This window comes from Uloborus diversus, chromosome 4 (assembly GCF_026930045.1).
Source record: "Uloborus diversus isolate 005 chromosome 4, Udiv.v.3.1, whole genome shotgun sequence".
Taxonomy (NCBI): domain Eukaryota; kingdom Metazoa; phylum Arthropoda; class Arachnida; order Araneae; family Uloboridae; genus Uloborus; species Uloborus diversus.
This window is the reverse complement of record NC_072734.1, coordinates 161,448,706-161,474,918: the sequence shown is the minus strand read 5'-3', so window position 1 is coordinate 161,474,918 and position 26,213 is coordinate 161,448,706. Positions and strand designations below refer to the sequence as shown.

The following is a 26,213-nucleotide window of genomic DNA, read 5'->3' as shown; positions in this document are numbered from 1 at the left end:
TACCATTCTGATAGTTCATTTCACAGAACAAAATACTGCACTTTCAAATCTTGTTGATTATATCTGCAGTACTGTTTGACCATCGATGAGACGGGAAGGCAAACATCCGGTTTCGAGGCGGAAACTGACGCATCTATTACTTTTCAGGTATGTCAGATTTTTTAGATGTGAGTTAGCCTCTAAATTTTGCAAAGTCACATTGAAATGAGAGAAACATCACAGTTTTCATTTTCCTCCTCATTAAGATAGACTCGTCTTACCTGGAGGTTTTCCAATTCCATAGCAATAGTGTGCAGACAGTGCATTTTCTTGAAGCCCTGAATCGTAGAATAAGTAGCGACACGTCCGCCATCTTGGGGCTAAATGCCACTTTCTTCCTATGCCTTCTATAATGAAGTAATGCATTTTGCTCCTTCATTGTGGTGCTTCTTGATCATGATTGTGGATTATCATGAAGTTAATAAGAAACCGCAATCAATAAGCAAAATAAGCTGCTTCACCATAGCAGAAACTAGGAAGAAAGCATCATTTAGCCCCAAGATGGCGGACGTGTCGCTACTTATTCTACGATTCAGGGCTTTACATTATCTAAGAGCGTATACTATTCTCTGTTATCAGACACGTATGAAAAAAAGTAACTAGTGACAATAGGAAAATGCTTTTTTACCCATTATTTTTGCTTTTCAGTGTAATTATTAATATTAATTAATTATTTTCAATAATGGGCTTGGAAGAGCAACTAGAAGAATAATACATCGTCGCCTCAGAGCAAGAGTAGGATATCTTAGTGTTATTTCTGAGATTAGATGTCTTAGTGTTGCTCTGAGGCGACAACATACGAGTGATTCTCCAAAAACCTGACATTTTCCAGTCACAATTTTTTTGAAAATAAAAATGCTGAAAAAAGTTTGAAAAAAAATTATACATACTCTTTGTTAGGAACTTATTAAGGGGAAACTAGAGGGAACTCACTTTAACTATGCTACACCCTCAAAACAGGGGGTCAAATTTTCATACAGCAAGAGGCTGACAAACAGCACCAGGAGAGTTACAAAATGAATTTCTTCATGGGTTATTTAAAATGTAACTATAGTAATGAAGAAATAACTGAAGCCTAAATCAAAAAGTTTGGTTATTAAATGACAAAACGAAAATTTATGTAAAACCTCCCTTAACGGACACCCCCAATTTCTTCGAGTACAAGTCCCATATATGTTTTTCCCTATTATTCACTCTGAATAGCTTACACATTGAATAACGGACATTCATTTCAACGAAAAAAAATCGATTGCTACGTTAAAACTTTCTTTAAGTTAGACATAGGCGGATTTAGGACTGAGTTCCTGGGGGGGGGGGGGGGGCAGATTTTTTTTTTTTTTTGAGTAACATTAGTTGTAATCAAGGCTGGATTTAGACTTAACATTCCGCAAAGCTATTTCACGTTTTGGGTCTCTTTTGTTGTCTGGACAACTTCTCTGTCGGTGGCAAAAAAGGCCATTTTATAAAGCCCCTATGCTGTTGTTTTTGTTTCCTGTAATACATCATAAGGTCATACCTTTGTGTGTGTGTGTGTGTGTGTGTGTGTGTGTGTGTGTGTGTGTGTGTGTGTCGTTTTATTAATGTGTTGCCTGCTGTGTTTCTTGAATTGAACTTAAGAGGAAACTTAATCCCTTGTAATCGGAGTATAGAATATCTTCAATTTTAGCGGATCTTGGGGTTTCTCCCCCGGAGGAATTTTTGTAAAATATACATAAAATTCTGCATTTTGAAGCCTTATAACGGGTAATTGGAACTACAAAAATATCAGGAAAAATAATAGGCAAACATACCGTTCTGCAAATCACGATAATGCACAGCAAAAAATTGTTTTTCGGGTCGACAAGTCAATGACAGCAGGGCGGTCATTCCAAGCTCGTCAGCTTGCGAGATCGAGATTCTCGCTCACGTGATTGGATGTGATGTAGAAATGCCACAAACTAGTATTCTAATCTACTCGAACTTAGCTTGCGGCTAGGTTCGAGTAGATTAGAATAATACTTTACGACATTTCTACATCACGTTCTCGATGACGAGCTTGGAATGACCGCCCAGTTCTCAGAGAGAAAAAGCAAGGGAGAACAGAAGATTATGTATTGCTATTTACTTACATCGGCTGTCGGTTCAATTCAATTAGTTTTTGGTCACGCCTTCAACCCACCCACAATTACAACAATGAATTAAATATAAAATGATCAATAGTAAAGAATGCTTTAAAAGAAATGGTGTACAGATTTCGAAAATAGGTAACAAGTGCCCATGTGAACAATTCGTAATTTATACACTTGATAAAAAATAAAATTGAAGCACACTTTGTTTAGGAATTTCAAAGACTGATCTAATTCTTTACAAGGACCCGAGAACAGTTAAGATTATTTAAGGCACTTCATTTGTCCTTTCCAGTCTCTGAAATTTAATGCTAGATTGTACAGTTCTACAGTAGTGTTCTAACTTTGTAAGAAACAACTATTTTAAATTTAAAAGAAAAGAAAAACTATAGATTTTCCATTACACAATTTTTTTTCAGTTACAAGTAGTGCAGAAAACAAAAACGTTTCTTGGTAAATCCAAGTATTTTAAATCTTTGTTTTAGCTTTTAATTTGTTGAAATAACCGTCGATTATTTTAAGTATTGCAGCTGATCGCATAGCTCGTTCAGCTGATATTTCTACTTGATACTCGTATACCTGCCCCAATCGTTTTCAGTTCAAAATAGTCGTTTTTAACACATTTTCAGCAATCTAGTGACAGCTTTACTACTTGTAATACAGTGCACAGTGTCCCCCTCTCCCCTCCCCATCAGAAAAGGACATTCGCTATTCTCTTCACTTTCACTTCTGAACTATTCAAAAAAGAAAACAAATTATGATTTTTTCTTTTAAGGTCTTGGGAGGTGTGTTTTTACTATAGTGTAAAGTCCTCCCAAAACTGGGGGGTATTGCCCCCCTTAAATCCGCTTATGAAGTTAGCCATGCACTGTATGATACAATTAACAAAAAGAAAAGTTACCCTCTCAATATCTGCGAATCGTTTTATAGTTCAGGAAATACAAACATAAGAAACAAAAAGGGAATCAGCAATATTAATAACATATACATTACTTTTAATTTAAAGCAACTGCGAAATTTATAGCAACTTCACTTACCTACTCAAACAACATTTAGATAAACAAATGTCTACCCAATAAATTTCTTTTGGAACGCTTCGTCTGAACAACAACAAAAAAATATTAATTAAATAGAATTATTCCACTGATACATTTTTTATTTATCGTCTGCCAAATTTAACTTTCTTTTTTTCAATCAATTCGCAACTAAAGAGCTCGAATACGTTACCTTGCGGCGATTAATAATACTAAGGAAGGAAAAAAAACATTCTATTACACGTGTTTTCTTTGATGTATATTACAGACTTCAGACAGTTTGTGATGTAATGTAATTTCAGAAGAATAGGAAAGAAAGCTTCCCACAAACACGATGAAAAATTACTGTCATTCACTAAGCGTCAAAGCAAGTTATAATTACGGCATTTGTTTGTTTTACCTTTTTCATCCGCCATTAGACAGTGGCTGCAGCACCCCCTATAATTTATTAGACTTGCGAATTTTATTTTCAAGCTAATGTTATAGAAATAAACCCTTCTATTCTACGGGATGCATTACCAATGCTTGAGAAATAATGCTAGGAGAGTGATTGTTTTAGGACAGGATTTTTACTTTTTTTAGGACAAGAGTATGACGCTTTTTTTATGACAGGAGTATGACAAATTCCATTCAATTTGCCTGTTATGTAGGCTCAGGATTATATTTAAGGTAAATAATGGTATTTTTCCATTCTAACCTCTTAATTCAACCACACACTATGAGTACAATTAAAATTTTTCGTTTATTTAAAACAGATATATTGTCCAGGAGAATGACAGCGGAAATGTTTCATATCCTATTCTTAAACTTCAAAATTTTAATAAGAACAGCAGACAAATCATACACTGGTGAAAAAAAGAAAGAGATAAAAGGCATTTTCAAACATTTTTCGGAAATATCACATAAAACCAGGACAGTTGGTTGCCATATAATGGCACCATGGTGCTGGTGTCGTTGAGATGAGTTAACGTATTCTTGTGGGCGTTTCTAAGGCAGAAGGGAGGTTTAAAAGTCTGCAGCCAGCTGCTTAGTTCATTCCACTCTGCAACTCAGTAGTGATTTGTATTGTGTTTCTTCAATAACTTTGTTGTTTTTTGTTGATTTTTAGGTGAAATGAGTGATCATTATGTTTAGACGAAGGTATGAGGTTGAGAATTGTATTTAGAATTGAAGCAGAACAGGGCCAAGCTCAGGTCCTCCAAGCGTAGGTTAGGATTTGTGGAGTCAGTTTAAAAACAACGGGACAATGTCCAGAAGACACGGACAAGGTCGTCCGAGAGCAGCAACGTCCAATAAAGACCAGTATTTGTTACTTACAGACAAGCACCAGAGGACGTCTACAGCGACTCGACTGTCTCGCTGCTGCGAAAGGAACATTCGTTTCTAGGAAGACAGTTGCCAGGAGGCTCGGTGAAAGAGGGTTCTATGCCAGGAAGCCCACCATTTGCATCCCACTTACTCCCTCCCACAAAAGAAAGCGTGTACAATGGTGCAGACATCGCTAACACTGGACACAGCTCCAATGGGCTAATGTTCTTATCACAGATGAGTCCAGATTCAGTCTACAACCTGATTCTCGGCGAATGTTCGTATAAAGGCAACTTGGGACTCGGTACCATCACAGTACATATGGAAAGGGTCCATTATGTTGGTGGAGGAGTGCTGATTCGGTTCAAGAATCATCAAAGATACCCGCATACCACTCCATGTGTTTGACACTGATTTTAGGAAAGTCCGGAGGTACAGGCAAGAGATCCTACAACTCTATGCGCGTCTTTTCAGGAGTGCGTTGGCCCTGAATTCGTTTTTATGGACAACATTGCCTGACCACATAGGGCTATCCTGGTTGAGGAGTATCGGGAAAGCGAAGGTATTCGTCGAATGAATTGGCCAGCCGAATATCTTGACCTTAACCCCGTTGAACACGCTTGCGATGCTCGTGGTAGGCATATTGCGATACGCCGACTCCCATCCAGAACCATTCCGCATTAAAAACTGCTCTGGTGTGAGAGTGGGAGGGTCTTCCACAAGCACTCCTTAACTCTCTTATCAACATAATAAATACTCGTCGTGCTTGCTGTCTATCTGTCAGAGGAAACCAGACAGCATACACCATACTAGAGGCGGCCACACACCATACAAGCCTCACTTTCATTGCCAGCTTCCATCACGAAATTCAGTCCAGATTGGACTTTTGGCAACAACTCTTGCCAATGAATGGTACTTTAGTTTTTGCTTTGCACACATTATTGCCTCATACTATAAGTTATATCCATAACAAATTTCATTAATTTTTATCCAGTTTTTCTCGAGATATTTGGAAAAAGGTCTTCCATCTCTTAATTTTATCCACCAGTGTATTAACAAATTACTCAAGGAATCCAACAAAATGGTGATAATAAACAGTTTTATAAAGCAGCAGATTAAAAATTCCTTTTTTTTTATCTATAATAATTAAACTTATTCCTAGGACAGGGGAATGACATGAAAACCTAGGGACAAATTTTAAAACGATGTACTTTGATGATTTAAATATTTTAATTTATTCATAAAGAATTCTATTTTACACCTTTAAGTATGCTTAATTTTGTACTACAAATTAAATTTGTGGAATGTTGGTATAAAATTTTTAAATAATTTAAGTCAATTTGAAAAACGGATGGGGACACGGCAAAAGTGTGACTTTCTGGTTATTCAAAAAATTTTGTAGAAAAAAACTAACTGAGTTATTGTTTTAATAAGAGTAGAATAACATCAGATAAGTTATTTCTAGCTAGTAAAAAAAAATGAAAACACTTTCAGGGTTAAACGATTTTTGTGTTAGGCTATGGGGACATAATGTTGTTAGGATTTTTGAGAATCACCCATATACACTATTGTGCACAGAGTTTCCCAGGCTCTGTGCAAGAAGCAAGTGTATTGCGACAACGTATGGTGTTATTCATATATGCAATCACTGAAAGTTTAAATTTATAAACAAAATAACTTAAAAACAGTGTTTTGATCAATCAGGTAGTTTTTGAAAGAAAATAACTCAATATCGATTATTTGAAGACTTTATTTGATGAAAGAAATTGTATTTACATATAAATTATGGAGTAGAAAATTGGGCTAAAATGGAGAAGAAGAAGAATTAAAATACATTAAAAAGAACAAATATTTGGTTCTTTTGGTAAAACATGTAAGGATAAAATTATCTTATGATGGCTAACGGAGGAGGGGATAATAAGTACTAACAAAACAGAATTAGAATCGTTCTACTTGCAAACAAGAACTTCGGAACAATTTTGTAACAAATACAGTCAGCAAACAATTTCAAATTACAACTTTTAGTAGGTAATTCAATCTGGTTTCAGCAGAAAAATTACAGTAATGAGTCTTGCTTTCCATATTTGTGATATATGTGGAAAAGTATGAGAATTCGGGCCTTTTTCAGTTGATTTCTGCGAAGCTTCTGTTCTTTAGACGCTAATCTCGCTTTACAAAAGGATTCACCTCCTTCGTATGGATCAGCACCTTGTTCACTTAAACTGTTTACTTCCGTTCGGGTCAGCAGCGGAGACGGAGATTTCAGCTAGTAAACACCTGGGGAAGTGAAGCCGATTCGTTTCTCTCCATGTGAATCAGCACCTTGTTCACTTGGTAATAATAATAGCAATTTCCATTCCGGTCTGTGAAAGAGATTTCAGCAAGTGATTTGGTTGCCGACGTCACAGACCTATGGGGTGAACAGAGATTGCCATTTTTGCTACCAAAGAAAAAAAGCAAGTTGGATTCACGTGGAGTGAAGTTAATCGGACTGAGTGAAGCGAGATTATGCACCCCGAAGCTTGAAACTCTCCCTGCCATAGATATGTTGTGATACATCATGCAGGTTTTCCACCATCTGCATTGGCTCGTTTAAGTTCGCATCTTATGCATGCTGTTTGAAGAAAGAAACAAGTACTATGAGAAGCAAAGCACTGAAACTATAAATTTATACAAAGCAATTAAATTTTTAAAAAAGAAATAGTAAATTAATTTGAATTCTGAAATTTTGAATTCAAATTATGTGTTTTCCAATCACGAGTTGCGGCAGGACCCTACTCATTGGAGTTATTGTTTTTAGAAACGGCTCCTGTCCCCCCAAGCCTGACCCTCCTCCTGGGCGGTTACATGTGTATTGTGTGTGTGTGTAAACCTGTGTTTATGCTTATAGGCGCGTGTGTATGTGCATGAGCGTGTGTGTGTGCAGGACATGGACGCCACCGACCAGAAGAAGTAGATTCCGGGGAACAGTGCTCTGGACCAGAGGAGCCGCGCCGCGCCTGCAGAGGACGGTGGGCGGGAGTGCTGCAGAGGAAGGCGGGGGAAAGCGAAAGAGAGAAGAAACATTTTTGCCCACTATCTTTATCTTTATCTTTACTAATAATAAAGTTGAAAGTCTGTCTGTGGATGTGTGGAATCTGGATGTCCGTTATGACATTGGGCACAAAATTAGTTCGTAGCAGAAAGGTGAGAATCTGAGAACCTTTAAGCGATTTTTCGAAAATTCGATTTTAGATTCCGATTTAATTCCTCTGCAATGAGGAATTAATTCTTCTGCAGCAATTTCGAGTGAATTACCATAACATAGACGCTCAAATTACCATAACATGAACAAGCAGATTAACGTAGCACATTGGTGAAAAATTCATCATCCATTATTTGTAAATATGCAGGCGAACCAAATGACCTTTTAATTTTTACTACGGGCAAAGCCGTCCGGGTACCGCTAGTAACTAAAAAAAGTCGATGGCTGAAACAGGGTTTTCAAGTGTTTTCAGTCCTATTGCCGATGAAATACGTACGTTTGTGTGTGACTCCTGGTTAAAAAAAAAAGCAAAATGCCAGAAAGTTGATTGTCAGACACTGAGCAGTTACGACGGTACAACAGACGGGAGAAGAATTCCTTCCCCTTCATCTGGTGTCTAAATTATGAAATTGTGATGACTAGTGGTAGCTAGCTATAGTCCGATTTAGAAGTTTAATCTCTCGTGGCTACGGCAAACCAGATTTCCATGGACACAAAAACAACAGCAATAAGCTCGTTATAATACTTATATCTGCTTAGATATGTTCGTTGCGTCTCTGTTGATTTTTTTTTTCTTAACGACGACGATGTAGTTCTAGAACATTGAAACTTTACAGATACATTCCTGTCATATGTTGAGAATAGATACTGATAGATACTAGAAACTGATCGAATCCTAAGAGAAGCAGTAATTAAAATGCTTTTCAAGGAAAAAATTAATCTTAGAAGTGGAATTCAAGTTTTTGCAATTGCAAGTGGCAAACCGTAAAATATTTACAAACCGTAAAACTGAGATATATCTCCTAAGAGAAATTTAACCTTTTTCAATATTGTCGACTGCTATAGCAGTTGTTTCAACCACAAGACAACTCTGCTAATCCAATTTCCCGCTGTGTTTGGGTTGATCGATTTTGTTTGCACCGAATCTATAAACACGTTACTGGCAGCTAGTGAGAGCATAGATCTTGGAATAGATCTATTTTCAAGAAAAGCAGCAATGAAAAGGTAAAACGTGATATTTCGAAATTTGTAGCATGTTTTCAATGCGAAAGTGACAAACCGTGCGATATTTACAAATCATAAAATATGTTTTTTTTTAGCTTTAAATTATTCTATTACATAATCATCGATATTCATTTGAATTAAATTTTAACAATTTAAGAAGTGATATTGAAAAAAAAAATACCTGTGATAAGTAATGCCAAAAAGATGTTCGCACATAGGAAGATATTTGAAGTAAGATCTCCATACTTTTGCAGAAGAGTTGAAGCGATGATTGTTAGGATGATACTGAACAACTGCAAGAAAAACACAATCGTTTTATTAAATTTGCAGGAAAACTATAAACCCGAAAATGCTTGTTTAGGATTTTTTTCTCATTTCCAGGGGAGAATGTACTCTATTAAATAAATACAGAATGTTCCAAAAATAATAATCCATTTCCATAAAATCACAACTGTATTGACTTTTACCGGTGTTTGAAGAAATGTTGTCCTTAGCAGAAATAATAGCCATCGTTTCCTGGAGACTGGGTGGTAAAACACATGAAGAAGTTCCTCACCTATACCCTCGAAAATACGGTAAAGAGACACTAACAAGGGCCAGTACTACTTGTAAGCAGGGCTGCGGAATCGGAAGGAAATTGGCCGACTCCGACCCCGACTCCGACTCCTGGATTTTGAAACGCCCGACTCCGACTCCAACTCCGAATCCGGATTTTTAAAGAAAATTTTCATTGTATTTTTTCAACTCCCTTTCTCCCTTCAGGGGAAGGGGGAAAACCTCTAAACAGAGATTGCAATATTAATTCCTTTTTATGTAAATTTCGCATTTTGTTTTTTATTGTAAACACATGACCATATTGTAAACCATGAGAACCAAGCTTATAGAAATAGTCTTAATAAAGAAAAAACCATAAGAGGATTATTTCATCGAATCGTTTGGATTCGTGCTTTCGCGGCAGAACTTCTTTGAATATGCCGATCACCCTTAAACGTTTCAACCTTAGCTACGGGCCTCAACTCACTAATTTGTTACGTTTCTTTTACTGTTTTATAACTGAGATCAAACAAAACACTATATTTCTATTTTTATTTGAAACTGATTACTTGAAAATGTTAGGCAACAAAACCGTTTGCTGACAGTTGCTATTAGTTAAGTTGAAAGACAAACAAACTAGGGGACGGCTACAGAAAGTTCGGTAAGCACTCAAGCTAGCTGATTGTCATAATGGCAGTTATGTTCTCATTAGTATCTTTTTATACATGTAATCGAACCAATTGGTAGTCTGTTTTTAAGAAATGAAAGGAGAGTCAGTGAAAAGGAAAGAAAAAAAGAAGCCCGGAGTCGGAGTCGTCATGTTTTCTATCGATTCCGACTCCGACTCCTTTTCCCCAAAATCAGCTCGACTCCGACTCCGACTCCACAGCCCTGCTTGTAAGTAGATTCAGACGAAACTGTAGCATGGTGTATGAAAAATGTTCTACCGGTTTCGCTGAATTAGTTCGCAAGTACACTGATCTGATATTTGTCCTTGTTAGTAGCTGTTTCCCCTTAATTTTTGCTGGTACAGCTGAAGTACCTTTTCATGTTTTTTACCATGCAGATTCCAGAAAAAAAATTACTATTCTTTCTTTTAAAGAGAAGCATCAATTTATTTGTATTTAGATATACATATACAGGGTGTCCTGAAAAAGACTGTTTTTAAAAATATATAGCAGGGAAACGGTAAATGATGAAAAAATAATTCTTGCAGAAAATTCATGTGGTGGGCCGTAAATTTTTTCCCCCTTTCAAATTTTAGCTGAAAATTTTGCAATAGATGGCGCTGCAGATAGTAAGCCCGTAAATCAAAAATAAGATAGAGAATCACACCATAATTTTTCGAAAAAAATGAACAAAAGAACAAAACAATATTTTCAAACAATCGTCGACTGTGTTCCCATGTCGCAATCGGAGGAAAAATCGGTGAATTTCAATTCAACTTTTTTGACTTACCGGCTTGCTATGTGCAGCGCCATCTATTGAAACATTTTTGAACTAAAATTTGGAACTCTGAGGGGGGAAAATTTAGTGCCTACCATATGAATTTCCTGCAAAAATTTCTATTTTATCATTAACCGTTCTCCTTGTTATCAATTTTTGAAAACAGTCAGTCTTTTTCAGGACACCCTGTATATACAGTGCCGACAAAAAAAATCTTTGCATTTGGTTGGCAATTAAAAACTTTGCATGGGAACTTGTTTTCTTGATTTTACTTGGGCATGCTCCTTAGTGATTTGGCCGAATACCGAATATTTAGCCATAATCTGGCCGAATATTCGGTATTCGGCCAAATCGCTAGAGATTATGCCAAGTAAAATCATGAAAAGAAGTTTGCATGTATAAAGTTTTTAATTGCCAACCAAATGTGAAGATTTTTTTTGCCGGCCCTTTACAAACTACGCAATATTTCTTTATTTTTATATTTTCGTGAAAGTACCTCTTATACCTACGGTGATGTTAGCATTTCTTTAAAAAATATAAATTTTATTTGAAGATTTTCGGCTCATAACAAGCAGAGCTTTCCGTTAAACGTTACTAAACTACCAGAATATTTGATCGCATACAAGAGGAGCATAATAATAAAATTTAAATTTAAAGTATTGAAAATTTGATGAAATATGAACGTTTAAAGCAATTGAATTTTTACTGCGCATGCGCTAAAGATAGCAACTTATAACTTTCATAATCTAAAACTCAAATAAATCCTGCAGTCCATAAAAAATTCCAGCTCGATATCTTTAAAATTAAAAAAGTTATCAGCGGTCTAATGAGCGAAATTTCATGAATTCTTGGATAGGTAACGAATCTTGGGGGATCGTTCGCAAATAAACTGTTTCGATCATGATTCACTCTGCACGATGAAAGGAAAGCGTTGCCAGTTTGCTAACGACCCCTTACGATTCGTCGCCTATCTAAGAGTTATTGAAATTTGGCTCATTAGAGTGAGATAACTTATTTAATTTTTAAGATATGGAGCTGGAATTTTTTTTATGGGCTGCAGAATTTATTTGAGCTTTGGATTATGAAAGTTATAAACTGCTATATTTCGCGCATGCGCAGTGAAAGTTCAATTGCTTTAAACGATAATACTTCATCAAATTTTCAATATTTTAACTTCAAATTTTATTATTAATGTTTCTCTTGTATGTTGTCAAATATTCTGAAAGTTTAGTAACGGTTGACGAAAAACTCTGCGTGTTATGAGCCAAAAACCTTCAATTGAAATTTGCATTTTTGAAAGAAATGCTTATATCTCCGTGGTTGCAAGAGAAAGAGATACTTTCACAACAATATAAAAATAAATTTTACAAACTTTGCACAATCCCGACAAAAAAATTCTTGACATTTGGTTGGCAATGAAAAATTTTACATGCAAACTTCCTCTTTTCATGATTTTTTTGGCATACTCCCTTTTGATTTTTCCGAATACCGAATATTTGACCAGATTGTGGCCGAATATTCGGTATTCGACCAAATAACTAGGGAGATTGCCAAGAAAAATCATGAAAAGAAGTTTGCATGTAAAAATTTTAATTGCCAACTAAGTGTAAAGATTTTTTACCGGCATTGTATATATGTATACACAGAAAAGCCAAAACACTATGACCGCCCTCACATTTTTCAATGAACTCGTCTAGATTACGTGGAAGGCAAATGATTAAGTGGGAGTTATGTAACACACCAAGTAAAGTTTTATTTATATATTTATCAATTCCTTTATTATATTAAGATTATTATGTAAAAAGAAAGAAAAAAAAAACTCCGTTCACAAATTTTTTTTTTTCACAAGTTTTTATCTGACCTCCAGGGCCTGATTAATGCATGGTCCAGCGGGTCCATGGACCTGGGCACCACAATTTTAGGGGCACAAAATAGGGTAAATTTTGTTCTTTCTGCATTTTTTTTTTTTTTTTTTTTTTGGAACTATAACTTCGGAAATGTACCGATTATCTTGCAAGAGGAGCACCAAATTTTACCTGGACCTGGGCACCACTTTGACTTGATCGGGCCCTGCGGACCTCTAGTTGAAAAAATATTTTCTGTTCGAAAACCGGGGGGGGGGGGGAGGGGGTAGAAACCTTACCGGTTCGTTAAAAAAACTCACATGTTACTAACGATCCGCAAAAGCAAGGGTTTTCTTTCCAAAAAATAAATAAATAAAAAATAATAATGATAAAAAGAAGGAAAGAAAAAATTAACATCATCGGTTTGTGATTTTTTTCAAAAGTTCTTGCCGGTTTGTGGGTAAAAAAAGTTTAAGAAACGCTGGTATCGAATCGGAAAAGTTTGGGAACCCTTGGCTTATCTGAACATCGTACCACCAACAGATGAGTTTCAGGTTCGGGGACCAGGAGCAACGAGGTAGTGAGACAGTCCGTTTTTATACCTTCTTTTCATTTTTATACAACTTGGCAACAATTTTGGTGCCTTTAAACTTACGGTTTTCCCATAGAGTAAAGAAATTACACAGAGAGGCCCTACCGTACTAAGAAATTGAAGCCGGAAGTTGCACCGCTGTATCCCAATATCCTTAGCTTCTTGATAAGTAGTTTGAGATACATCTTGATTCAAAACATTCCATTACTGAATCTCAATTGGTTGTTAATTTAAACTTTGACATATTGCAAGTTCTTGAAACACGTTTTGAATTTGCATCAAAACATGAATTTTAAAATGCTAACCAATCCGCCAGCTACTTTATTCGGTCCCTTTGCGAGATTGGTGAAAACTATTCTCGCGAAGTGATTCATGTTATCATAACTCCGTCCATCATGTTATCATAACTACCGCTGTATCCCATAATTCCGGCTTCAATTTCATCTCCTTTTTACCATAGACGGGGCCTCTCTATGTATATCTCTTTACTCTATGGGTTATCTCAATAAAGAATAATAAATTCATAACACCTACCTGTGTTGATGCATTTAATAAGCTTCCGGACATTGCTTCGGGAACAGGATATGTTATCTCAGCACCAAAGTCGAATCCCACGGGAAGGTAACCCGTCATTATGAATCTGAAAATAGACCATTACAACTTTTTTTATAACATATCAGTTTGATTCTTATGAATTATGTCGTTATTGTATACCAAAAGAAATAAAATAGACGATTTGGAAAGATTACTTTTATTTCTGTGCCTTTTACCATCTTTCCGGGAAATGTGAATTTCCTTACAAACCATGTAGTCAATAAAGTTCAACCACATAACCTAGCTCCGTCTGATTCACAATTTAGTTTAATCTTTTAATTATCCAACCAGTATAATAACTGATAGCTCTTCCTTTGATAGCCTTAACACGTTTTTGGACATTTTCAAATAAGCGGAATCGTGGTTTGAAACAAAAAATATTAATATTCATTTCATTCTTGTTCGATCCAGTTGATTAGTTGATATAGAAAGTATTTTATTTCATGGAATGTGCACAAAATATTTTTCTTATGGTGAAAAGATTATTTTTCATATCTTTAAGACTAATTTAAATCGATGTTTCTCATTATAATAAATAAAATAAATATCACATCATATCGTCGCCTTACATATCTTAGTGCTATTTCTGGGATTAGATGTCTATCGCTCTGAGGCGACGATATGTGCGGTTGAAATAATCACGGAGAGAAAGCAAAAAAGTGCAAGATTTATAGCGTGTTAGACAAAATAGCAAAAGTGGGGGTACAATTCAGCAGCATTTCATGGCGACCAAAACGCTTACGACCCTGTTTAACGACTACCATCGATGTCCAATTTGGAGCCGCTAGTGAAGTTTTATTTTTAAATGTCACGTCTTTGGATATATCTAGATAATTTACATCAAAATTAAGAAAGAATATACCAAAATTAAATTAAGCTTAGAAAAATCAATGTTTCTCATACCGAAATTGTACGTTCTATGGTGATTTGATAAAATACAATACAGTGAAAGGTTCAAATCGGACAAAAAAATTGAAATTGAAAACATTTAAAAAATTCGTACAAAATATAAAAACCTCCAACATATCAATCACACGATTCAGTTTAATTTTTAGACGATAAGTAATGATATTAATGTGTTGTACTAGCACAAACCAATGAGAAACTCAATGTTCCCGTGTGAACCACAATCCCTGTTTTACACAACTTTCCCCAATAATTTCTTTACTTCATTAAGTACATTAATTCATTACGAAAAGAAAATAGACAGAAATACTTCTAAAATTTTTGTCTTTTTTCGAAAAGGTACCGGAAAAAACTTACCCAAGTAAGGTGAAGAATAGAAATTGCACCCAAATGAAATTGTCTATTTGAATGACACCAGTGTAGCCCACCAGAAGGAGAAAACTCAGACCGAAGCAAATTAGTGAAATTTCTCTGCAAAAGAAATACATATTATGTCAATAAAACACTATAGTACTTATAAAACACATAAGTTTTTCCTTATTTCATTTTGGCAAACTAATAATTAACCAATATTAAAAGTTTCAAATAGCTTTTATAATCTTTATAATAATAAAGTTGAAAGTCCGTGTGTCTGGTTGTCTGTAACGCGCATAGCTCCTAGACCATTAGATCGATTTTCATGAAATTTGGCACAAAATTAGTTCGTAGCATGGGGTGAGCATCTCGAAGCGATTTTTTGAATATTCGATTTCGGTTTTTTTCCAATCCAATTTTAAGCTCATTTTATCGAGCAACATAACATGAACGAGCAAATTATCATAACGTGACGAACGAATTTTCATAACGTGGACTAGCAAATTACCATAACGTGGACGAGCAAATTACCACAACGTGGACGAGCAAACTACCATGTGCGAAAATGGGCGAGCAAATGAACATAGCATATTGGCGAGAAATTCACCATCCATTATTTGTAAACATACAGGCGAACCAAATGACCTTTTAATTTTCTACTACGGGCAAAACCGTGCGGGTACCGCTAGTAATCAATAAAGGCTTCTCTTCTAAATACAGGTTTGTTACGAAGCATGTTGGCAATGTTTTCTGTTACATAATTTATTGGTGTAGTATTAGTAACTATTTCCTTATTCTTTCATACTTCGTTTATGCGATGAGTATAGTATCATTATGTAGTTCAAATATTATCTTAAAAATGATAAACATTTAAACAAAGCAGCCAGATATAAGCATACATTTTATTCCTTTGTTCCATCACTTAAGTGTTACGATCTAGGTCAGAAGCTAAAATATTGAGTAGAATGTAAATTAATTCATTTATCTGAACACACTGCAAGCGTTTGCATATGATGTTTAAGGTAGGTGAATGTGGAGCAAAGTGCAATAGCTAAGATAACTTACCTTTTTCAAAATGAAGAGATTGAAAATGTGTTTTGAAAATTACTGTACATAAAGAAAGAGCAGTGTGTTGTGCACATTTGACTTTTCTCATGCTTTAACTGTAGCACATTTTAATGGAACTTTTATTATTCTTAAAGGCTTGATTTATTTATCAAGTGTATCATTTCACGTTTTAATGATGCTCACGTTTCAATGAGTTACCGGAACATTTTTCATTTTTATGGAACTTTTAATGTTGTTTAATGGCTTGTTTTGGTTAATTGAAGACTACTTACTACGTATTAGTGGAATTTTTAATGGTTTTTATTGATCGAATTTAGTTTTTCGGCTTATGTTTTGCATTTTAATGGGACTTATAATCTTGTTCAAAAGTTTGTTTTATTTAATTGACGAACTTGAAGCTATATTTTTCACTTCATCTCCTTTCTACTACACATTTTCCGAAAGAATCTAATAATATGTAAAAGTGACATCTGTACATAAGTAGTTAAGTAATGTAAATACATCTTTTGAAAAATAGTGTCTCAATTGCACCAATTAAAACAAAAAAAAAAAGTAAAAGTTTATTAAAAAGACAAAATAAGGGTGTCACTAAATACAGAAAAATACTTATTTTGGGGAGCCGTAATTTTTGCGAAAATGACGATATCGGTGATCTCGCAAGCAGAAAATTTGGCGAATTTTATATGAACAGAACTGAAAGTTGAGAAATTTGAAGCGAAAAAATATTTTGCGAGGCTTACATTTTCGTGATTACAACAAGCTTGTGAAAATCTCGAAAACTAAAGCCTCGAAAAAATTACTGCTTTTATACGAAGTAGTTTCTTTGTAACATTGACCGAATATAGCGGCAAATGCAAGCTACCATTCCTATTCGCAACTCCAGAGTTTGAATACGCTACCTTGCGGTGATTAACAATACTACACAAAAAGGTAAAATATTCCTTTCCACGTGTTTTCTTTGGGTTAAATTACAGGCTTCAGACAGTTTGTGATATAATGTAATTTCAGAAGAATAGAAAAGAAAGCTTCCCACAAACACGATGAAAATTACTGTCATTCACAAAACATCAAAGCAAGTTATAAGTTACGGCATTTGTCTGTTTTACCCTTTCCATCCGCCATTAGACAGTGGCTGCAGCGTGCCCTACAGTTTATTGGAGTTGCGAATGCAGGAAGAGGAAATGGTTATTTTCCGGAAACGATCAATCCATCACATTGTCAACGTATCCTTATTCCTCGCACTGAAATGTTGCACAGTCAAGAACAACGAACGCAACTTAATTATAACACAAATTTTAAACTAATCAATTCTGCACAAAACCTTATATCTTAAGGTGTGTTGCATGTTTTTGCTTAAATTTAATATTTACGTTTCCATATTGGAACTGATGCAGGTATAGTTGAAAATTCAACCCCAAAACGTGCTTCACTTTTCATAATAATGCGCAAAATAAACAAGTTTCCGAGAAATGGTAAGTTCCTGGAAAACTTTCGATTAGCAATACGTTCCATTTGGTGCATCTTAAGTGCACTGATAAGTCTAATTCTTCCGAATGAATGCACTCTGAATGACCCTGGATAACGTGTATACTTCTTAAACCAAGGGGAGAACACATGCTTCATTATTAATGTTACGTCAATAAAATGCCTTCTATATCAGTGGCGCATTTAGCATGGGTGACACCCGGGGTGGTAACTTGTGGTGTCCCCCCCCCCTAAACGCACACACACCACAAAATATGGTTTTAATGTTTTGTGCCAACATGAAATTCATACATCTGTTCAGAAACAACCATACATTTATGTTATTATGAAATTTTAAATGAGTTAATGTGCAAAAGACAAATAAAAACAATGAACGCTTTTCATACAACTTGCCCTAGACGCATATGTACAGAGTCGTTACAAGGCATAAAAAGTAAGTTGCTGAATGAAATTGATGGCCCCTTAACTATGTCAAACACAGGGGAAAATAATGGGTTTCAGTTTTTTGGTTTAAGAGGAAGTCACTTCTAGGTCTTAGTTTAGACAATAAGAATATAATCTTGAGTATAATATCCACTCCATGATATGGGGTGATTTAAAGGGGGTCTGGGAGAGAATTTTTAAATTTGTAGTCGCAAAAATGCATTTTAGCCTCACATTTTTCAAAAACTTGCAATTCCACTTTGGGTGTCCTCCCGGGTTTCAACCGAGGCGGATCCCCCCCCCCCCCCCCCCCCCCGAGCGAGGTCACTGTCGATATGTTTAATATGAAGGGTTACGTGTTCAGCATAACAGTCATTCTAAAAATGTATTGTTAGCATTATCTAATGCCAGCGTCACAGTAACCCGAATGTAGAAGAATATTTTCCATTTTCATGCAAAGTAAAAAGAAATAAACTCTTCTTTATGCTAAGAAAAAAAAAAGATGACATACTTAAATTTATGAGTTTTATCCAATATTGCACCCAAAAGTACAGAGCCAATCATTCCTGCGAACACCATTAAAGCACCCATCCATCCTGCATCGACTTCTTCACCCTAAAAAGAATTCACTGAATAAATCAAAAATATTCATGAAAAGGTAAAGTACTCTCAGTTGACTCCCCCCCCCCCCCCCCAAAAAAAATAGTTCTTTAAGCTGTCATCTTAAAAAAAAAAAGAAGGAAAAAAAAAGCTTTACCAACTGTCTTGAATAATTTTGGAATGAGGTTTTTCCTTCTTCTTAAGAAAAAACTCATGGGGAAGCAGGACTGCGTTCGCTAAAAAATCTTCTTCAAGTCAAATTTTTCACATCTAGTTACTCTCAGGTAGTACAGCCTTGGATACAATGTACAAAATATTATTTTTAAATGCATTAAAAAAAAGGGAGGTATTTAAAAATCGAATATTGAAATTTATTTCTATATACCTCAATTCTATTTTGCTCTATGCCAGCCGGTTCTCAACCTTTTTTTCCCATGCGAATCCCTTTTAAAATCCGAAGAAAGTTGGCGAACCTCTTGTGCAATAAGTAATAAGTAACAAGCAAAAAAAAGAAGAAAGATCTAACTCGCAATAACATTTCGGAGCACTTTTTAGTTTAGTATTGCTCTATAGTTCATAACAACAAAGCATAACTGCAAAAAAAAAAAAAAAAAAATACAAACATTGCTACAAACTAAATTGATAGCTAGAAAATGAATGCAAAATTAATTCAACTAAAAACTTAATGGGATGATTATGGAACAAAGAAGCTCAAAGTTTATCTCAACAGTTACATTCTTGCATTAAATTCAGTATTTAATTTTCTTTTATATTTAACTCTATATATGTCGAAAATCCTTTTCCAGATAGAAACGTTGTCCAAAAAATCAATAAAATTGAAAATGTCTTTTTCTGACACAACAGTATATTTAGTGATAACACTAAAACAGAGAAGTCAATTAAAGAAAAATCTTTAAACATATCTTTTATAAAACTGTCTGAGATTAACTAAATGATTTTTTTTTTCTACCAGTAAAATTCGAAATGTCTTTAAATTTATATCTCCTTGAAAAGGACCACGAGTCTATATATTTTGATATAGATATTTTGCGTGCATTAATCGTTTGAGTGCTGAAGAATTTTCTTGTGTTTATACTAAACGTGCGGAATAGAGTGCGTAGTTATTCTTCTTTATTTTATTTTATTTTTGAAAAACAATAAGTACGCCTATAATTAAGTCTAATGATTGCATAAAACATAATTTTTATTTTAAAAAAATGTTTACTTATTACAAGAGAATTTTTCTGCACCAATTTCATAAATATCTTTTTTTACATAAAGAGAAAATTCATGTTGCAAGGTCTAATTTCATTGATTTTTTACTGCGCACCTCGCACTGTCGGAAGTTTTCACCCCAATTTTTTTTCAAAAGTAAAATATATATATATATATATATATATATATATATATATATATATATATATATATATATATATATATATAATATATATTATATATATATATATATATATATATATATATATATTTACACCTTTCTAAGGTATTTTTTGGCGAATTATTCTTTCTCTTTTTCATCAACATAGTTCGAAGTGCATTGCAATTTAAGTAATGTGAAAATTTTAGCAACAAACAGTAGCGAAATAGCACTTCCACGGATTTTTCGGTAAACCATAAGAGAAGAGCGATAGCTCTTCGTCAAGTTAACTATGGCGTTAACAACGTTCGCATATGCTCCATGAAATATTTCCATCAAATTTAATACAGTTTTCTGATCAAAAGCTTAGATAAAACCAAAGCATTCGTAATGCTTTTATCAAATTCAAAAAAGTTAAATCTTTTTAAAATGGCTTCAATTCTATCATATGCTCAGTGAAAACGGTAAAGACCCGCTACTCGTAATGACACACTTAATTCTAGAAAATTACAAAATGCGTCAGCAAGTATGCTAACATTTGCGTCCAAAGGGTATTCGCAACTCCAGAGCTCGAATACGCTACCTTGCGGTGATTAATAATACTAAAGAAGAAGGTAAAACATTCCATTCCGCGTGTTTTCTTTGTAGTAAATTACAGGCTTCCGACAGTTTTGTGGTGTAATGTAATTTCAGAAGAATAGAAAAGTAAGCTTCCCACAAACACGATGAAAAATTATTGTTATTTACTAAGCGTCAAAGCAATTTGTAAGTTACGGCATTTGTTTGTTTTACCTTTTTCATCCGCCATTAGACAGTGGCTGCAGTGCCCCCTATAGTCTATTGAAGTTGCGAATCGAATTTGCATGAGACAAATGAACAAGTGATGAATCAAAAATACTTGAACTTGAGATTTCATCTCAAACAAAAATGTTAAAATTCCGCCATTACAGTATAATTTTTGCGGACCCCCCTTTATTTCTCTCGCGAACCTCAGGGGCTCGCGTACAACCGGTTGGGAAACCGATGCTCTATGCTAATTCCAAAGTTAACCCTAAAATCCCGAAACGGCCTCGAAAAGACTTCAGATTGAACTAAGACGCCCATTCTCTCATTTCAGTAGTAAAGCGAATTAATTAATATTTATCGTCTGCAGCATTTATTGTGATTTAGGTTACATTTTTTTCTCAATTGAAATTTCCGTATGAATTACTTTAGTGGCAACACTTGATTTTTTAATAAAATAATTTTCCACTTGAAGTTCTTTGATGTTGTTCTATTATGCACAAAAGATGAACTTGCGTAACATATTCTGTTGTGGAAACTAAAAAACTCTAAAAATGAGTTAAATTAAATATAAAAAAAACTCCGAAATGTTTTCATGAATGTGCTTCTTATATTCTTGATATGCTTGTGCAGCTATGGTAGCAAAGAATGAAGAAAATGCATCATGGTAGAATATAGGTAAGCAGGTCATCTGGAAAATGCTTTTTATTTTTATAATTAAACAACGAAACTTGATATAATTTTTCTGTTTATTATCTGTGTTTTAGTAAATCATAATTAAAGTGCTATTTAATTTATAACAATTTAGGCATAATTTTACTCATGCAAAGCTAAACGAAAAAATGGTAAGTATATGAATCCTTTTAACTTTACGTTACTTACAAAACTATTCGCACTTAAAATTCTTTATATAACAGGGATGACAAATGTGCTTAAATATGTGTTTGACTTACGGGAAAGTGTATCAGGACCATTTCATTCATGATAGTTGACATTGCAAAGTATGTTCCTGTGATCAAACCTACAAATCATAAAAATGAAAAATAAATGATTGCAGTTCTCAATACAAAAAAAAAAAAAAAAAAAAAAAAAAAAAAAAAAAAAACATGTGTAAATTGGGGACTCCCGTTAAAAACCATTTTAGACGGATAGATTATTTTATTAGATTATTAGATCTTTTTTGGACATTTTAGACATTTGGAAGAAGAGTGCCACAATACAAAGAAATGAAATTTTACAGGAGAAGCGTTTGAAGTTGATTTGCATTAAGAAAAGTAAGTCTGTGCTCTCCAGTGGTTAATATTCGAACAAAAAATCTGTCATTTTTTCCAAAGAAGATAACGTCCTTTGAAAGCCTATAAGCAAAAAAAAGAAAAGAAAAGTTAAAATTTCGTTTTGTGGCAGTCTTTTTCCAAACGAGGGATATGTCTCCTAAGCGCAAAACTTATCAAATGCAAATAATTTATGCATTACATATAATCTATCTATATCTTTTTTTGCATTATTGAGCCATCAGAATCTCAAAATAGCTAAAAGTTATTGTTTAAAAAATATATTGTTATGTTTGTTTTCTTGAAAAAACTCAAAATTTTCACATAAAGACCGCAAAGCTGAGGGTCCTCAAAGGCTTAAAGCCATTTTTGACCAGCTTTTGATGGATAATAATCAACTCACAAGAAACAGAGATAAATATAACAATTAAAGATACAGAATTGAATTCGAAATATTCATTGTAAATCTAGTTAAATCAATTATGTATGGTACATGATTTTGTGTGCCTGATACAAATTTACCTCACTCGTTAAATCTTCACCAAATTATGTTTTTAAAGCAGTTCTGAATCATTAAAATTTAGATTTCAGAACATAAAAAGCGAATGAATCTCAGTATCTGCTCGATTTTTGCATCACTATAAAAGTCGCAAAATACTGTATGCGATTAAATTTGTCAAAGCTTTGAAGGACAACCAGAACATTTGGAATTAATTAATCCACGAGTCCGAAAACCACTCATCTCCTGCGTTTTACGAAAGGAAATTTCTTGCTTTCCGACTCATCGGTTCAATTATTGCTATGTTTACTAATAATAAAGTTGAAAGTCTGGATATCTGTCTTCCTGGACCTCTGGATGCCTGTTACGCGTATAGTGCCTTGGCCGATTATCATGAAATTGGGCACAAAATTAGTTCGTAGCATATGGGTGAGCACCTTGAAGCGATTTTTCGAAAATTCGATTTTTTTTCTTTTTCTATTCCAATTTTAAGAACATTTTACCGAGCAAAATTATCATAATGTGGACGAACAAATCACCATAACATGGACTAGCAAATTACCATAATGTGGACGAGCAAACTGCCATGTGCGACCATGGACGAGCAAATTAACGTAGCAAATTGGTGAGAAATTCATCATCTATCATTTGTACCTTTTAATTTTCTACTACGGGCAAAGACGTGCGGGTACCGCTAGTAACGAAAAAAAATGTACTCTTGAACTCATGCACGCGTTTAAAGAGAACACTCCTAAGTTCTTGTCTTTTTCTATACATTTATAACATTAAATTTTATTTAAATCGCTAATATATACCGCATAGATACCTGCTGTTTCACCGTAGGGCTACACACACTTGAAACTACTTGGAAGCTACTTGGTTAGCAACAGTTTCACATTAAATTTGGTTCACTGAAATAAAGTACAGTGAAACCCCAGATATTACGTCCCCCGATTCTACGTTTTCCTGCAATCCACGGTCTTTTTCCACCAGGTCTCATTTTTTCCGTATACTAATAATGTTAATTAAAACCGAATTGTCAGTTTGTTATTTATGACTTTCCTAAATTTTACGTTTTTCCGGGGAAGTTATAAAAAAATGTTCTAAACTAAGCAATATGTTTCATGTGTGCTTTTTTAACAATAATTCACATTGTTGGAAGTTAAAAAAATCTATAAAAGCAGAAATGCTCAGCTCGAACCGTAGCCGACCTTACGGATTTTTCGTCCTCTAACGAAGATGAGCAGAAACTGGAAGCATAACCCGTCCCTATTTTGAATTTTGCACTGAAGGGCTTGCAAATAGTAAAAGATTACTTTCTTTTTCATAAAGACCAGAAAAAATAAAAGAAAACTTGCGAAGTGTTTTAATCCTGGAAGATTCTGCATTTACTTTGAACTAAATGATTAAAAAACAATCCATTATTACGGACTATTTTCAACCTAAACGCTCGGATTTGCAGGTAGATGTGTCAAAAAGAACTTAAAATGATGCATACAATAATATTTATTCCGTGAAATATGGATTATTATATCTTTTGAAAGAGTCATCTTTACTGTCTATAGTTTTCTTCTTTGATTTTTGTTTTCTATGTATTTCCCTTCTATTTATTATGTGTTCCCGTATTTTACGTTTTTTAACGCAGTCCCTTGAGAAACGTGAAATCTTGGTTTCACTATAACTGCAACGTTTCCATGACTGTTTCATTTTGGACCTGTTCAATATGAAGCCCCTAGTATTTGTTACCATGTTCCGTCTAAATTACAAGGAAACTACTTAATGGGCGGTATCGCACATCACTTTATCCTTTAAGTTATTTTTAGGTGACACAATCAACTGGACAAGATTGAAACCGCCATTAAATTTTAAAAAATTGTCAACTTGATCCAACAGCATCAAAAGCTCCAATAAATATATGAAATAGTTCACCAAATAAATATTTCAGGCAATTTAAAAAAAAAAAAAAAAAAAAAGGTGGATAGAACGTAAAATGAGGAGCAAACTTGGCGACGATGTCAAAAATATTTTTCTTTGTTCGCTAAGGTAGAAAATAAAAAAGTCGCCCAAGACTGAATGTATCCATATTCTACCCTTACCTATTACTCTGGATCTGTACGTCTTTTTGATCCGCCCCTAGTTTCACTTTTGAACATAGCTGGGGGTGATGTTGATTTCATGTGTTTTTCATAAACAAAAAGATAAAATCTCTTTGCTAAATTATTGATGTTAATGATAAAATAAACGACGATATTACCATAAGCAACAAGTAGCAGCATGAACGGCATGTCTTTAAAAAGATTTTTCAATGATTCAACATAGTTAATTTCATTGTGACTTTTATTTGCTTGAGCTGCACTTGGAAACATTGCTGGTTTTTCTTGGAAAACTGAAAAATAAAAAAAATATACTGCACATGCGCACAAATACATATAGCTAAAATATGTACTTTAAAGCACTTCAAAAATAAATAAAAACAATAACATTTGACAATATGACATTATTTTGCCAGAAATTCGACAGTTTCTTGGAAGATACAAAGCAGTGTCAGAATATGTCATTCTTCAAATTCAATGAACGATGATTAAACTGAAATTAATTATAGACAGCTATTTCTACTTATGAAAAATCATATACTAGCATTTTATTTTCTGTAAAAATGAAATTCTATAATTTTCGAAGTAATTAATCAATGCAAGGGTAGTCGGAAATATTTGCTGCTACATCTTTATAGAGCTCAGCAATCATCAACTGAAAGTACAAATTATTTTTCCAATACTTATTGTCACTTGTCACTCGATCTTCCATAGTAGTCAAGTGTCGCCGGAAATAGAGAGCGAAAAACAAGAAATATATTTTTCCAGAACTAAATGAGCCTACTTTCCTGTTATCATTGGAGAGGTGGGTAAGTTAATTCGACTTTCTTGAAGTTTAATGCAGTGAATTTTAACAGACGATTTGGGAATGAGAAGCTTCATTTTGGAATTTGGACCTCTCAACCATCACATTGCACCGTAACTTTGGTAAAACCCAGAGCGATTCTTCGCTCAACGCCCCTTGCCCAAGAGAGACCATGTCGGCCTAATCGGAAACTAGGGTCCCGGCCCTTTAGGAGAATTCGGCTCGAAATCGGAGTAGCATAAGTTTTATAAATTCTATGGGGAGAATGGGACCCGGTGACGAAACTGACTAGGAGCCGTCTTTGGTCACGGCGGCCCACTCCACCTGTCTTCACTTTACATGAGTTTTTTTCTTCTTGTAAGTGAAAAAGGATATGAAAGAAACTATCATGACGCAAAAAAAGGTGAAGAAAAGAATGAGAGAAGAGTTAGTAGAAATAAAATCAAAAGAGCATTTAAAATGTTTACAAGAATATAATCACGTATTGGACGAAAATGTGAAGTGTATTGACCGCACATTAGAAGTTATAAGACTTAGCTTTTAAAAGAAAATACATAGCTTTATTGAAGCAATTCTAAGTTTTTTTGGCCCATCCCGGATTTCACCTGAGTTTATATTTGGGAGAAATATTTCACTAAAAGCACGTTAGCTGATCATTACATTCGAGCATTTAATAACTTCTTTAAAAGTTTTTGAGAGTCATCAGATCTCAAGTACCATGCTCTTACTCAGACATATTACTATTACAGAAAAAAAATAATATTCCCAATCGCAAAGCTAAAAGAAAAAATAATAAATAAAAACTG

At 34.4% G+C, this 26,213-nt stretch overlaps 1 protein-coding gene across 4 annotated transcripts in view; it reads right to left on the bottom strand.

The window, feature by feature from the left end:
* Positions 1–6,227: 6,227 nt before the first annotated feature.
* Positions 6,228–26,213, bottom strand: part of LOC129220276 (feline leukemia virus subgroup C receptor-related protein 2-like) — a 100,854-nt gene continuing 80,868 nt past the window's right edge. For all 4 annotated transcript variants that reach the window (XM_054854662.1, XM_054854661.1, XM_054854660.1 and 1 more), the window contains 7 exons: positions 24,764–24,895; positions 21,693–21,760; positions 18,493–18,596; positions 15,009–15,122; positions 13,686–13,791; positions 8,917–9,028; positions 6,228–7,100 (listed from right to left, as the gene is read on the bottom strand). In XM_054854662.1, coding sequence (XP_054710637.1) covers positions 7,045–7,100; positions 8,917–9,028; positions 13,686–13,791; positions 15,009–15,122; positions 18,493–18,596; positions 21,693–21,760; positions 24,764–24,895 — 692 coding nt within the window. In that variant the 3' untranslated portion in view covers positions 6,228–7,044. The remainder of the gene's footprint in view (positions 7,101–8,916; positions 9,029–13,685; positions 13,792–15,008; positions 15,123–18,492; positions 18,597–21,692; positions 21,761–24,763; positions 24,896–26,213) is intronic.